The sequence below is a fragment of the Sitophilus oryzae genome, unplaced genomic scaffold (assembly GCF_002938485.1).
Source record: "Sitophilus oryzae breed Bouriz unplaced genomic scaffold, Soryzae_2.0 scaffold_1189_pilon_pilon, whole genome shotgun sequence".
Classification (NCBI taxonomy): domain Eukaryota; kingdom Metazoa; phylum Arthropoda; class Insecta; order Coleoptera; family Curculionidae; genus Sitophilus; species Sitophilus oryzae.
Window position 1 is genome coordinate 643,808 of NW_022145825.1, and position 12,531 is coordinate 656,338.

A 12,531-nucleotide genomic window follows, 5' to 3' on the forward strand; every position below is an offset into this window, starting at 1 on the left:
TGTGTACGCGCGACCGACAAAAAGGGAGATATTCTGTTTCTTTTTTCTACTGATATGGCGCCCTTATCGACTTTGGAAGTAAACATATTAGGGCCATCGTAAAAAAAGATGGTCAGACACTGGCTCTAAATATAAGCAGGTAGCAAGTTTAGCTTCCAGTTATTTCAATGTTTACAATATAAGGAAGAATCTACAACAGTAATTACTTCTATTTTTATGAATGTTTAAGTTACTTTCTTAATTTTTTTTTCAAAATAATGTACCTAGTAGAAATATAGTCTAATGAACCCTGTTTGAAAAACGTTTAATTAAATATCATATTTAAAATACAGTTGTCCTCCTTGTACATGACTACAATACAACTAAAAAAACTAATTTAATAACAAAAACAAGTGGTTGTAGAAAAACTTTAAATAATATTTTTTTTATTTTTTAAACATTGAAACTCAAAGGTATAATAACAGGTATCATACCAACCATTAATAGAGTAGGTATGTCATATAAAAATGATTTGAGTTTTTACTAGAATACCTTGATAAAAAAAAGGGATTAGATTTAAGTTTACCATTGATTCAGTCTGTATACTAGTTCTTTGGATTTTCTGCACGTGTGCAAAAACTACACTAAAACACTATATCTTATAGAAAATAAAATATTGTGCCTTGAATTTGAGGCATTTTATCTGAAAAATTATTAATTTGGAAGAAAACCGGCAACAAGCGACAGAAAATAATAATATTTCCGTGCAGTCTTCTGGTCGCAACGACCAACGGACGGCCAGGACGTTAGTGTGCGCTATTTCATTTGATTTAATGGTTTTAGAGGTAGGTGCGGCCTGGCCGGTGCGACTTGGTCATCAGTGTGTTTGAGCCCTTAAGCCGGAGTCTCATGCATCCGAAATCCGATGACACGACGATCTGATGGTGCTCCTATTGGTCGAAATATTTTGACACCAATTTTTATCCGATATTTTTAACTAATCGTCCGACGTCGTATAAAGTTAAATATTGTTTAACTTTTGTACGATATCGTGTGTTTTTTAACCTCACTTTTTTTGAAAACATTTTTGAAGTTTAGTGGAAAGTGGGCAATTTCGGGATATTTGGCGAGGAAGTTATTTTTATAAGTGTTTCTCCAATAAAACAAGATATGAATCTCTATTCAATGCAGCAGAAAAATGTCAGAACTGTCAAATTTCGGAACGAACTTTCGGATGTGTGACAGGCTTTTTTTATTTCACAGGATAACTTCAAATTTCGGATGTCGTACCATCGGATTTCGGATGCACGAGACTCCGGCTTTAGTCTGTACTGACTTTATTTTAAATATCATAATATTAAATCATACGGGGTGTTCAAAGTTCTATGCCAAACTTCCTAAAATATAAAATAATTCTTTTTCGTTTTCTTTTTTTTAACGGAACACCTTGTGTATTATTAATTTTAAACAATTATTTGCGAAATTGCGTTAAAATTAGATATGGATCTTTCAACTGTAAAATATCAGACAAAAATCATTAGGTGGCTTTGATAAAAATTTACTGTTGAAAAAGTCATATGTAATACCGTATGATCGAGAAAAAAAACGGTGTCTAGTTGGCTTAGACATGACGATCAATGACATTCCCCATATAATTTTACATATAGAGTGACAGCGATCTTCATTTCATACCCATCGCCGACGCCGTTTATTTTTTTTCGATCATATTGTTATAATACCGCGAATATCTGCAAAACTGTTAAAAATTTTGATCATAGTTCAAACACAAAAAATGTTATTTTTTTAATTCGCTATCTAACAAAGAAGTAGTATACATGGTGAAGAAAAAGTGTTTTATATTTTAATCATAAAACAATTTAATAAGAAAATCAATTAAAATTTTGGGAAAACCACATTTTTTATGTTTTTTTGTGTTTACCTCAAAATTATTTACATTTTTTCTAAATATAAATCAGTTTTTGTTTTCCATTTTGGCAAAGTGAGCCATAATAAAAAATATGTGTCATCGTTGGATGTCGCATAAAAACTTCGAAATACTATTTTATGTTTTTCGTGAAAATCTTGTTTTTTGGCGCGCTTACAGGAGAATGACATTCGTTTTCGAGGCTAGGTAATTTTTCATTTAATTGGTTTATTGAGTTGTCGAAAATGTGTAGTTTGTCAGGTTCAAAGGTATCTAAAGTTGGTCACACACTATAGTATATTGTTTGAATTTAATAAAAATCTTTAGTCATTAGCATTTGGGATCAAAAAAATGATTTTGAAGGTTTCAAATTCAAGGGTTTTTTAACATTTTTAAAAAACCTAACGACTTTAACCTTTTCACTCAAAGTCTAAGACATTTTTAAAAATACCTCTATACAAAAATAACATACTTTATTCTTAAATACACAGAAAAATTGTCCAAAATAAATTTAGAAAAAAATCACACTACTTGTCGCATATTTTGTCCAACCTTCAATCAGAAATATATTCGTACTTTTACTAATTTTAATTTTCATTTTAAATCAATCTTGAATCAAAAAAATACTAAATTAAAAAATAATTTTGATAAATTGTACTGAAGCTGTGGTTGGTTCCTTGTGAAACATCGTTGAAATATTAGTATTTTAATAAAGCACGCTTTTAGATGTTTCAAAAAACTTTTAATAAGAGTAACTTTAACTCAACATATATGTTTCGGCTTGTTGGGCCTTTTTCAAGAGTTTTTTAAGAACTAATTGTCTAACTACACTGTAACTATATATATATTTACTATGGGGGTGGGTTCAGAGGGTTTACAATAGGGGTAATAAAAAATGTGTTTAGAAATCCTTGTTGGTCGTTAACATTATTTTCGTTTTTAACAGATTTTAGTATTTCTAACTGTTCAATGTAATTTAAGCGGCTACCTTTTGTTTCTCTGTGTAGTAACTTAATTGAGTTTTCATTAATTTTGTGATTATTTACTATACAATGAGTTGCAAGACCAGAACTATGCTGGAGATTATTAATAGACTTTACATGTTCTTTAATCCTTATATCTAAATTTCTAATTCAATATCAAAAATAAATTATTGGGCAAGATATGTAGATGACATTTTTTGTATTTGGTCAGGCACCGAGAGAAATTTAAACAGTTTTTTAACATTATTAAATTCAATTAACCCGAGAATACAATTTACTATTGAAAAAGGTATTAATACCATCAATTTTCTTGATGTTACAATTATAAAACAGTCTAATAGATTACAATTTGATATTTACAGAAAACCCACTACCACAGACATTGTAATACATAGTCAATCACACCAATCCTGGCAAATCAAAATGTCACCCTTTCATAGTTTAATTCATAGATTAGTAATGTTTTCATTGAGCCCAGAGAATTTTAAAAAAGAGTTAAATATTATTAAACAAATCGCCATCAACAATGGATATAAGTGTTCCCTTATTGATAATATGCTAAAGAAAAACAAAAGAAAATATTAATGAAAAATTTTTATTCCGCTAATTCTAAAGACAATAACAATTACGACTTTTAAACTACATTCCTAATTTAACTAACAAAATATTAAATAATCTCAATAAAATAGGATGTAAAATTATTAACGTAAATAAAAGAAATTTAGGTCAAATTTTATTAAATAATAAAGACAAAACTAATGTCAAAAATAAGTCGGGTGTATATAGAGTGGATTGCAATGATTGTGATGCCGTGTACATAGGCCAAACAGGTAGAAATTTAGATATAAGGATTAAAGAACATGTAAAGTCTATTAATAATCTCCAGCAAAGTTCTGGTCTTGCAACTCATTGTATAGTAAATAATCACAAAATTAATGAAAACTCAATTAAGTTACTACACAGAGAAACAAAAGGTAGACGCTTAAATTACATTGAACAGTTAGAAATACTAAAATCTGTTAAAAACGAAAATAATGTTAACGACCAACAAGGATTTCTAAATTCTCTCTACATTTTTTATTACCCCTATTGTAAACTCTCTGAACCCACCCCCATAGTAAATATATATATATAGTTACAGTGTAGTTAGACGATTAGTTCTTAAAAAACTCTTGAAAAAGGCCTAACAAGCCGAAACATATATGTTGAGTTAAAGTTACTCTTATTAAAAGTTTTTTGAAACATCTAAAAGCGTGCTTTATTAAAATACTAATAAATAATTTTGTATAGCCGATGTGTTGTTTTTAAATACTTACTGCACGACATGAAACAGGACATTGAAAAAATCTGGCAATACTCACAGAGATATTTCGTGGATTAGATGTGTTGCTCTTCGTGTTTTAAAACAAAATTTAAGTGCCTTGGTGTGTGTTTTGTGGTTAATAGCAGGGAATAAGTTGTTGAGTATAAACATCTGAACCGTTTACAGCATAAAGAAAAAGAATGAAATATTTTTTATTTCATGATTTATTGCAATTTATTGTGTTTTCACCATACTCGTTTTAGAAATAACAAAAAAAAGCTTCTGAAATTTTGAGTCAATTTTAAACACTATTTTAAACAAAAATTAGTCCAAGATCTGAGAATAATCAGACATAACTTATTTTCACAAGGATGAAACCTTAGGCTCTCAGTAGTGGTCTCATGTGCTTCGAATGGAAACCAGGTGAGAAAGGCAACTAAAAGAAATAAATGAACTTTACTTATTTTTACATGTCTGATTTTTACATATGTTATAAAGTTATATTTAATCAGTCAGAGAGGTTGTAATGACCAAACATCCTCTAAACACAAAAATTATTTAGAGCGGGAGAACTATGCACTTCCCAGTAAAGTATTTAAATATTTTATAAATACTTACTGCTTTCGATTTAATATGTTGGCATCTCTATTTAATAAGATGATCTTTTTTATTAAAGTAATAATTAAGAATTATTAAAGTAAATTAATTTATTGCATATAAACTACTCAAAACAATTATCGTATATTTTCTAAAAAAACTATTAATTTGAAAACAAGACACTTTGACTTACGTTTTTAAATAGTTTGGACACTGTAAAAGGAAATATTGGAAAATAAACCTGAGGGTGACATGCAATTCTTAGTCGGCCAACTATTTAGTTGCAGATTTGTAACCAATATAATCCTTATGAAGCCTTAGTTGCAGATTTGTAACCAATATAATCCTTATGAAGCCGTGCTCACATGCAATCTAATAGTCGGCCGATCGGCTGCATAAGTATGTACTGTTTTCACTGTTACAACTAATCTCATTTAAATAGAGATGCAAAAATATTGAATCAAAAGCAGTAAGTATTTTTAAAATATTTAAATACTTTACTCGGAAACGCATAGTTCTCCCGCGCTCATAGTCACGGCTGAATATTTTTTGTGTTTAGAGGATGTTTGGTCATTACACTCTGTCTGACTGATTAAATATAACTTTATAATAAAGTCTATAAAATGAATAACTTTGAATTTTGACCGTTATTTTTTACCAACATGGCAAATATAAAATCCCTCTGTCAAAAAAGTTACTGATATTCTTTAAATTGAGTGCCTGAACGAATCAGATAGGTAACTCTTTTTATTTTCGTGAAATAGAAAAGGAAAATAATAAAACAAGTGACAGTTCTTCCTCTTCTTGCAAAAATCAACCCGAAATGTCATAAATGTCAAAAGTAAAATGTCATCAGTTTTTGACATTTCTAAATATCAGACCAATGCCGTCTCTAATAGAACAGCCCCGGAGCGAGATTTATGACGTCACGCTAGTTAGATACCACGGAAAACATAATTATTCCTCGTATTTTTGGTTGTATTAAAACGTTTTTTTTAACCAAAAAAATAATGAAAGACCAAGAGAAAACTTAATCAGCGTGTTTCCCGAACCTAAATCCCAAGAAAATCAAACATTTTAGAATAATTTTACATATAAAATGACAGCGATCTTTATTTCATAGCCATCGTTGACGCCTTTTTTCTATGATATTGTACTATTTGCAAATATATAATTTTTCGAACATTGATACTTGCAAAATATACATATAAATTTTGTGTATGCAGATAATAATCCATCACTATTAGTAAATATTGAATGTTTTTTGTTAAATTAGATCGATTTTCAAACCCCAAAATTTAAAATATATTTTACATTTTACCCATTATCTTATCTACCTATTCATTATTTGTATATTGTAAAACATTTGCTGCATTTGTATGGTTCATATTTTATTTGCCAAAGTATTTATTACTATAAATAGGTATATATATTGTATTTATTAACTGTATATTATGTATATATTTCATGGAAACTATATCATTTTTAAAACACAAACCAAAAATACGAGGAATAATTATGTTTTCCGTGTATGCTACAACATATTTATTAATCCGTAGTATCTAACTAGCGTGACATCATAATTCTCGCTCCGAGGCTGTTCTATTAGAGACGGCAGGGCGAACCCCACAAACACGCCGGTATTCAAAACACATAAGAGCACTACTGAGAGTCTAAGGTTTCATCCTTGTGAAAATAAGTTATGTCTGTAAACCGCCAAAAAAACGCTAGCCGGTAAATAATATTTTTCCCGAAAAATATACCGCTAGATCTAGCGGATAAACCGCTAAGTTGGCAACAGTATCCTCTGTTTTACGAGTGTCTAGATTTTTAGACGTAATATCTTATTTCCTGCATCCGCAAAAATTCCATCAAACAACGTTAATACTTTTTTATACCGCCTGTTTTTATTGACGTTTTATTTTTAGGTTCGGGCGAATCAGCGTCATGGCCAGTACGATCCAGCTTATTTCCTAACATTCCACCTTACATTAAGTTCAGATCACCGGACCTCGAAATTGCCTACAAACTACCAGCCGGCAAGAAGTTTTTCAAATGGAAACTCAGCACTATCACGCCGGTGATTGTCAGAAAAACGCTGACGAACTCTGGCTTCGCCTTGGTCAGAAGTGAGTTCAGTAGAGGTGTGCACCCTTGATTTCCTCCATTCCCGTTTCCTTTTAGCTCCAAAAGTGTGACCATTTTATTTAAATCAAACCTTAGAGTATTTCTAACTAGATGCATTTTTTGTTGTGTGGACATCTTGTTCCCAACATAATTAAAAGTAAGGATCTTGGTGAGTTTCTACCTAATGTAATTCACCATAAAACTATTTTATAAAGGAAACCAAGACTAACCTTAGACTATTTCCAACTAGACACATTTTCATATGTGGGCATCCTGTAACCAACATGATAAAAAGGACCCTGTTGTATTTTTACCTTCTCTAAATCCACATGAGATCATTTTATCCAAACCAAATCTTAGACTATTTTCAACTTGACACATTTTCATATGTGGGCATCCAGTAACCAACATATCGCATGATCGAAAAATAAACGGCTTCCAGTTGGCTTGGAAATGACAATCAATGACATTTCCCATATATTTTTTCATATAGAATGACAGCGATCTTCATTTCATAGCCATCGCTGACGCCGTTTTTTTTTCGATCGTATTGTATTAAAAAGTTATGACTCTGTTGAGTTTTTACCTTTTATAAATCTCATATTTATAATGAATCCCCATTAAGACCATTTTATTTAAACCAAACCTTAGACTATTTCCAACTAGACACATTTTCTTATATTGGCATCTTGTAACCAACTTAGTAAAAATTAACGATCCTGTAGTATTTTATGTTATATTTTTAGTTAAAACAGATCATAAACGGGGTGTTTCAGTACACTATCTAACTATATTTTTTGAAGTGCTTTAAGTCACTTTTGTCGTTATTTTTTAGAATCGAACCAGTGGCTGGGCACGTGGGGAAAACACATGAAATCTGCCAATTTCGTAACTTTAAAAGAGACACAGAAACTGAATCATTTTCCTGGAACTTTCCAACTGGGAAGAAAAGATAGGCTGTGGAGGAATTTCCAGAAAATGATTGCCCAGTTTGGCCTTAAAGAGTAAGTGATATAATTTAAGATTTTTGTACCCTAAAGCTCAGAATACTTTAGTTATATAGAAGCAACAGTAAACATTGAATTCTTTGAAACATTTGTCTCTAATTTTTTTACATAAATGTCGAATAAACTCTGGCAATTAAACACAAAATGTTCAAAAGTTACCGTGACGCCGTTTTTTCGATAGTACAGTTTATTATATGTTAGGTTTGGATTTCTGCCTCACACCTACGTTCTACCTCAAGATATAAAATTGCTGAAGCAGAGGTGGGATTTTAAAAATGGCGGCACCAAGGAAATGTGGATTATTAAACCGGTAAGTAGTGATTTCAGTCCCAGAAAAATAAGTAAACCTAGAGAAGTTAAGACTTTAAGGTGGCTCTTTGTTTACTTCCTTCTCTGAGATATTTAATAAAACATTTAGGAAAATTATAGGAAAATTAATAAAATTTGGCCTCCACGTCATCAAAATATTTGACCAATGAAATGTTGCCACAGCTATTTTTTTACTTTGACTTTTGAGCTGTCAAATAATAAATACAAATATTTTTTATCTACATTATTATTTTGTCTATGATTATTACATAAACAAATTCTAGTTAAATTGAAGTTTTCTAGTTAAATTGAAGTGAAAGCTGAAAAATGTGTTTCAGAAAATAAAACGCAGATTAATTGTCAAAGAAAACACAGAATAAAATTGAAAATGGTAAACGTCAGATGACGTGCATGTCAACTGTTATTGTTTGCTCTATATATTATTTTGATTTGCTTTAAATTTAATTAATATTACTCTAGCCTGCGTCAGCTAGAGGTGCCGGTATCAAAGTCATCAACAAATGGTCTCAGCTGCCCAAAAAAACTTCTTTGGTGTGCCAGAAATACGTTAACAATCCATACCTCATTAACGGCAGCAAATTCGACCTGAGACTGTACGTTTTGGTTACTAGTTTCCACCCGTTAAGAATATACCTCTATCCTGACGGCTTAGCCAGGTTCGCAAGTGGTAGGTTTAATAATAATCTTAGACCGTGAAACATATAGACACTAACCTTTCTTTGGGAAGGATTGTTAAGCTCCACTATTTGACGCGACGTCACAATCCTAGGCTATCTATTGCTAGAGAGGTGTCTAGTTGGTTTATGGTCTGAGATTTTAGAAATGTTTATCATTTTATAGCAAATATATTATAGGAATATATTGCTAGTAAGGAGTAAGGAACAGAAATTGAAGCCAAATTTTTGAGATGGAGCTATACAAAATCCACATAAGTCGGTTCTTTTCGTTCAACAGCTTTGAACTACGCAAGCGTGAGAAATGCTTCTCGATTAGTTGGTTTATTTTATACTAACCAATAGAAGTAGTTTTCTAAGTTTCTATCTACCACGTAAATCAATTTAGCGTCTGACTATTCGCGCCTTTACTTATAAATTTAAATTTAATCTCTTTGACATATTTAAACAAAAACAAGAAACGGATAGATATGATGAATATCTAATATAACAGGTTGAAATAATGCCATTACCAATAAAAAAATAATATATTATACGTTATTAATATTTAGAGTTTAAAATAGTACGCGGGCAGGTGACAGAGTTCAGCGATGAAGTAGATAAATCAGATCTTTTTATTTGGTGCGTGCGCACGAAAATCCTGTTGAACCAAAAGGATAGACTTATGTAAGATTGATATTCCTATTTCTTCTCTTTGGCTTCACTTTCCATCATTGTGTAAATGAGTAAATGAGGTACTGGCAATATATTCTTTTAATATATTTGTTAGATAGTAACCAAAAACAAAAAAAACTTTTCAGTGAAATACAGCGATGATATCAAAGACCTTAAAGATCGTTACATGCATCTGACCAATTACAGTATAAACAAACTGTCTAGCCAATATACAGCGAACGAAGACGCGAATGCCTGTCACGGTCACAAGTGGACTGTGAGCAAATTAATGGAGTACATGCACGACGAGGGGGTAGATACGAAAACTCTGTGGACGAATTTGCAAAAATTAGTTATAAAAACTATCATTTCTTCCGAGTCTTTGATAACACCCTTGTGCGAAGAAAGCATGCTGAGTTATTACAATTGTTATGAGCTGTTTGGAATCGATGTACTACTGGACGAGTATCTGAAACCGTGGTTGCTTGAGGTGAGTAAATATGGCTAGATTAGATTAGATTTTGTCCCACTGCGACCTTTTCAGATTTTAGATACAGTATTCCTAGATCATATATTACTTACGTGGATACGTAAGTCACTATGGAAACTGTCGCAAACATATCAACGACTTCCATTTATCTTCTTTTTTTGTCGCACACGCGGTGCTTCTACTCTATTTATCCTTGTCGAGGAACTATCGTCCACGCGCCAAATTTGAACATTAATTTTCAAAATTTAATTTGTAAAATGCATATATTTGAACATTAAATTGAATGTTTACTGTCACAAAAATTAAATTATATAAAAAATATATTTGCCACTCCCTACGAATATCAACATTCTTAGGAGATCTAACCAGAAAGTATGCATTTGGCTTAATATAAATAAAAAACAACTGAATACTTTACTTGCCTATGAAAAGATAATTCGGAGACCCATAGATAAATGCAACAAGTTTAGATTGGAAATCCCGTAAAAATTTTAGGTCGCGAAATTATTTTGGGTCGCGACCGTTATACGCGATCTGGCGCTGCTATATCGGTCGCTAAGAACAACGACAAACAAAAACAGAAATAATTTTCTCTTGTCAAAGTCAGAATCTTCAAAAATCATAATAATCTTTCAAAATCTAAACCACTCTCATTAAAGAAATTCCGAAAAGTGTTTATAGCGTTCATTTTCAAAGTAATTATTGGTATCTTGTGAGTTTAATTCAAGTTTTATTTACTCCAACCGGTGATAATTGTGAAAAAGTGGCATTAAAAACTTAAAAAGCTGTGCTGTAAACTGTGAACAGCAAAAACCATCGTGGATCGTGGCATAACGTCGGTTTCCAATGTTTCATAGGTATTTCATACATGCGTCCTTATATAAAATAAAGTTTCTTGTATGCAACACACTGTATTTTATTTATAAAATTGAACGAAAATAATAATAAATTTGAATAAACAATATATGGCGATATAATTCCGGAAAAAGCCGAACCGCTCCGAAATCTTCAAAAGTTTTGGGTCGCGACCGTTGCAAGAACAGCGCCAATAGTGTTTACATTATCCTTATGGGCACTTTCCAATCTAAACTTGTTTCATTTATCTATGCGGAGACCTATATTAGAACGTTCACACACTAAATACTTTCTAGTCATTTTTACGAGTATTTATAAAGTCCAACTAATTGAAATATAATTGCACAAACTTAAAATTAACTTCTCACTGACCACACTTGCATCATTAATACTAAATAAGAGTAATTAATACAATTTTTAAATTAAAAAATGTAAAAAACAAGCGTCGTTACACAATGAAAATAAGGTTATGACAATATGATGACATGATGACAATGAAAAGTTGGTTTCCTTAACAACGTATAATTTGTACTTCCCTTTTCCTAAACCGTATAAAATAGTGATTATTTTGGAAATACGTGCAACTTTTAATGCGCATGCGTAAAGTAAGGCCTTCGAGAAAGACAAACCTATTGAACGTTCCATAAGTGCAATAAAAGAGGTTTGAAAATGGCATGTCGTGATGTTGGAGACATATTTTTTAATGCTAAACTTATGGCGTTGATTTTTCCACGTCAGTATATATGATCTAGGGTACCTATAAAGGCCTTGCTTATCGTCTACTTCGATGACGCCACTCTTATACCCCCATGCCTTCTTTTTTAGATGTTAACGGTATATAACAAGGCTGTACAGTATTTCAATGTTTTAGGTTAATATTTCTCCAAGTTTGCATAGCGCATCTCCGCTTGACGCCCACGTTAAGGGTCCTCTAGTACAAACCTTGCTCGACATGGCCCAATTTCATTTTCCTCCACGGTTAGGGCAGTCTGTCAAAAATCCACCGCAGTGCTTCGACGGACGACTATATACAAGGGCTTTGACCAAAAGAGAGAGAAAGAAACATAAGAATTTCACTGAATTTGAATCGAGAGAGGACTATGTCTACGATATTCTAAAAGATTTAACAGGTAAAAAGATCATTGATGTAAAGAAAGTTTTTATTTATACAGGGTGACTTGACCTGTACATTTATTAAATTGGTTTATTTGGCGTATATTTTTTTTAAACACCCTGTACAGGGTGGCGCCTCTCATACGCCGCGGGGGCTCCAAAGAGAACGACAGTTTGAATTGAAATGAAATTTTGTGAGCATATGTAGGTTAATTCAGAGCACTTTTTAAAAACATAGACAGTTCTACAGGGTGTCCCAAAAAAAATTAAATATCAAAGTTGTGTTTTTTGTAACGGAACACTCTATATATTAATTGATTTTCGGATTCTAGGAGAAAAATAAAGGTGAGTTTTATAAGAGTATATGACTAAAATGTAAGGTTTTTGACATATTTAACATTTTCTAGAAATTAAGAACTATTTATAAATTACAATAAAAGCTACCTAAACTGGAATTTACCCGGTATAGCCTAATATGTAGTTAAATTAAATATA

The 12,531-nt window shown here is 31.5% G+C and overlaps 1 protein-coding gene across 8 annotated transcripts in view; it reads left to right on the plus strand.

Annotated features, from left to right (window-relative positions):
• Window positions 1-12,531, plus strand: part of LOC115891650 (tubulin polyglutamylase TTLL4-like) — a 28,184-nt gene that overhangs the window by 6,262 nt on the left and 9,391 nt on the right. For 7 of the 8 annotated variants that reach the window (XM_030912173.1, XM_030912177.1, XM_030912180.1 and 4 more), the window contains 6 exons: window positions 6,715-6,930; window positions 7,749-7,917; window positions 8,122-8,230; window positions 8,710-8,917; window positions 9,725-10,068; window positions 11,795-12,053. In XM_030912173.1, coding sequence (XP_030768033.1) covers window positions 6,715-6,930; window positions 7,749-7,917; window positions 8,122-8,230; window positions 8,710-8,917; window positions 9,725-10,068; window positions 11,795-12,053 — 1,305 coding nt within the window. The remainder of the gene's footprint in view (window positions 1-6,714; window positions 6,931-7,748; window positions 7,918-8,121; window positions 8,231-8,709; window positions 8,918-9,724; window positions 10,069-11,794; window positions 12,054-12,531) is intronic. The other variant, XM_030912179.1, reaches the window with a different exon arrangement.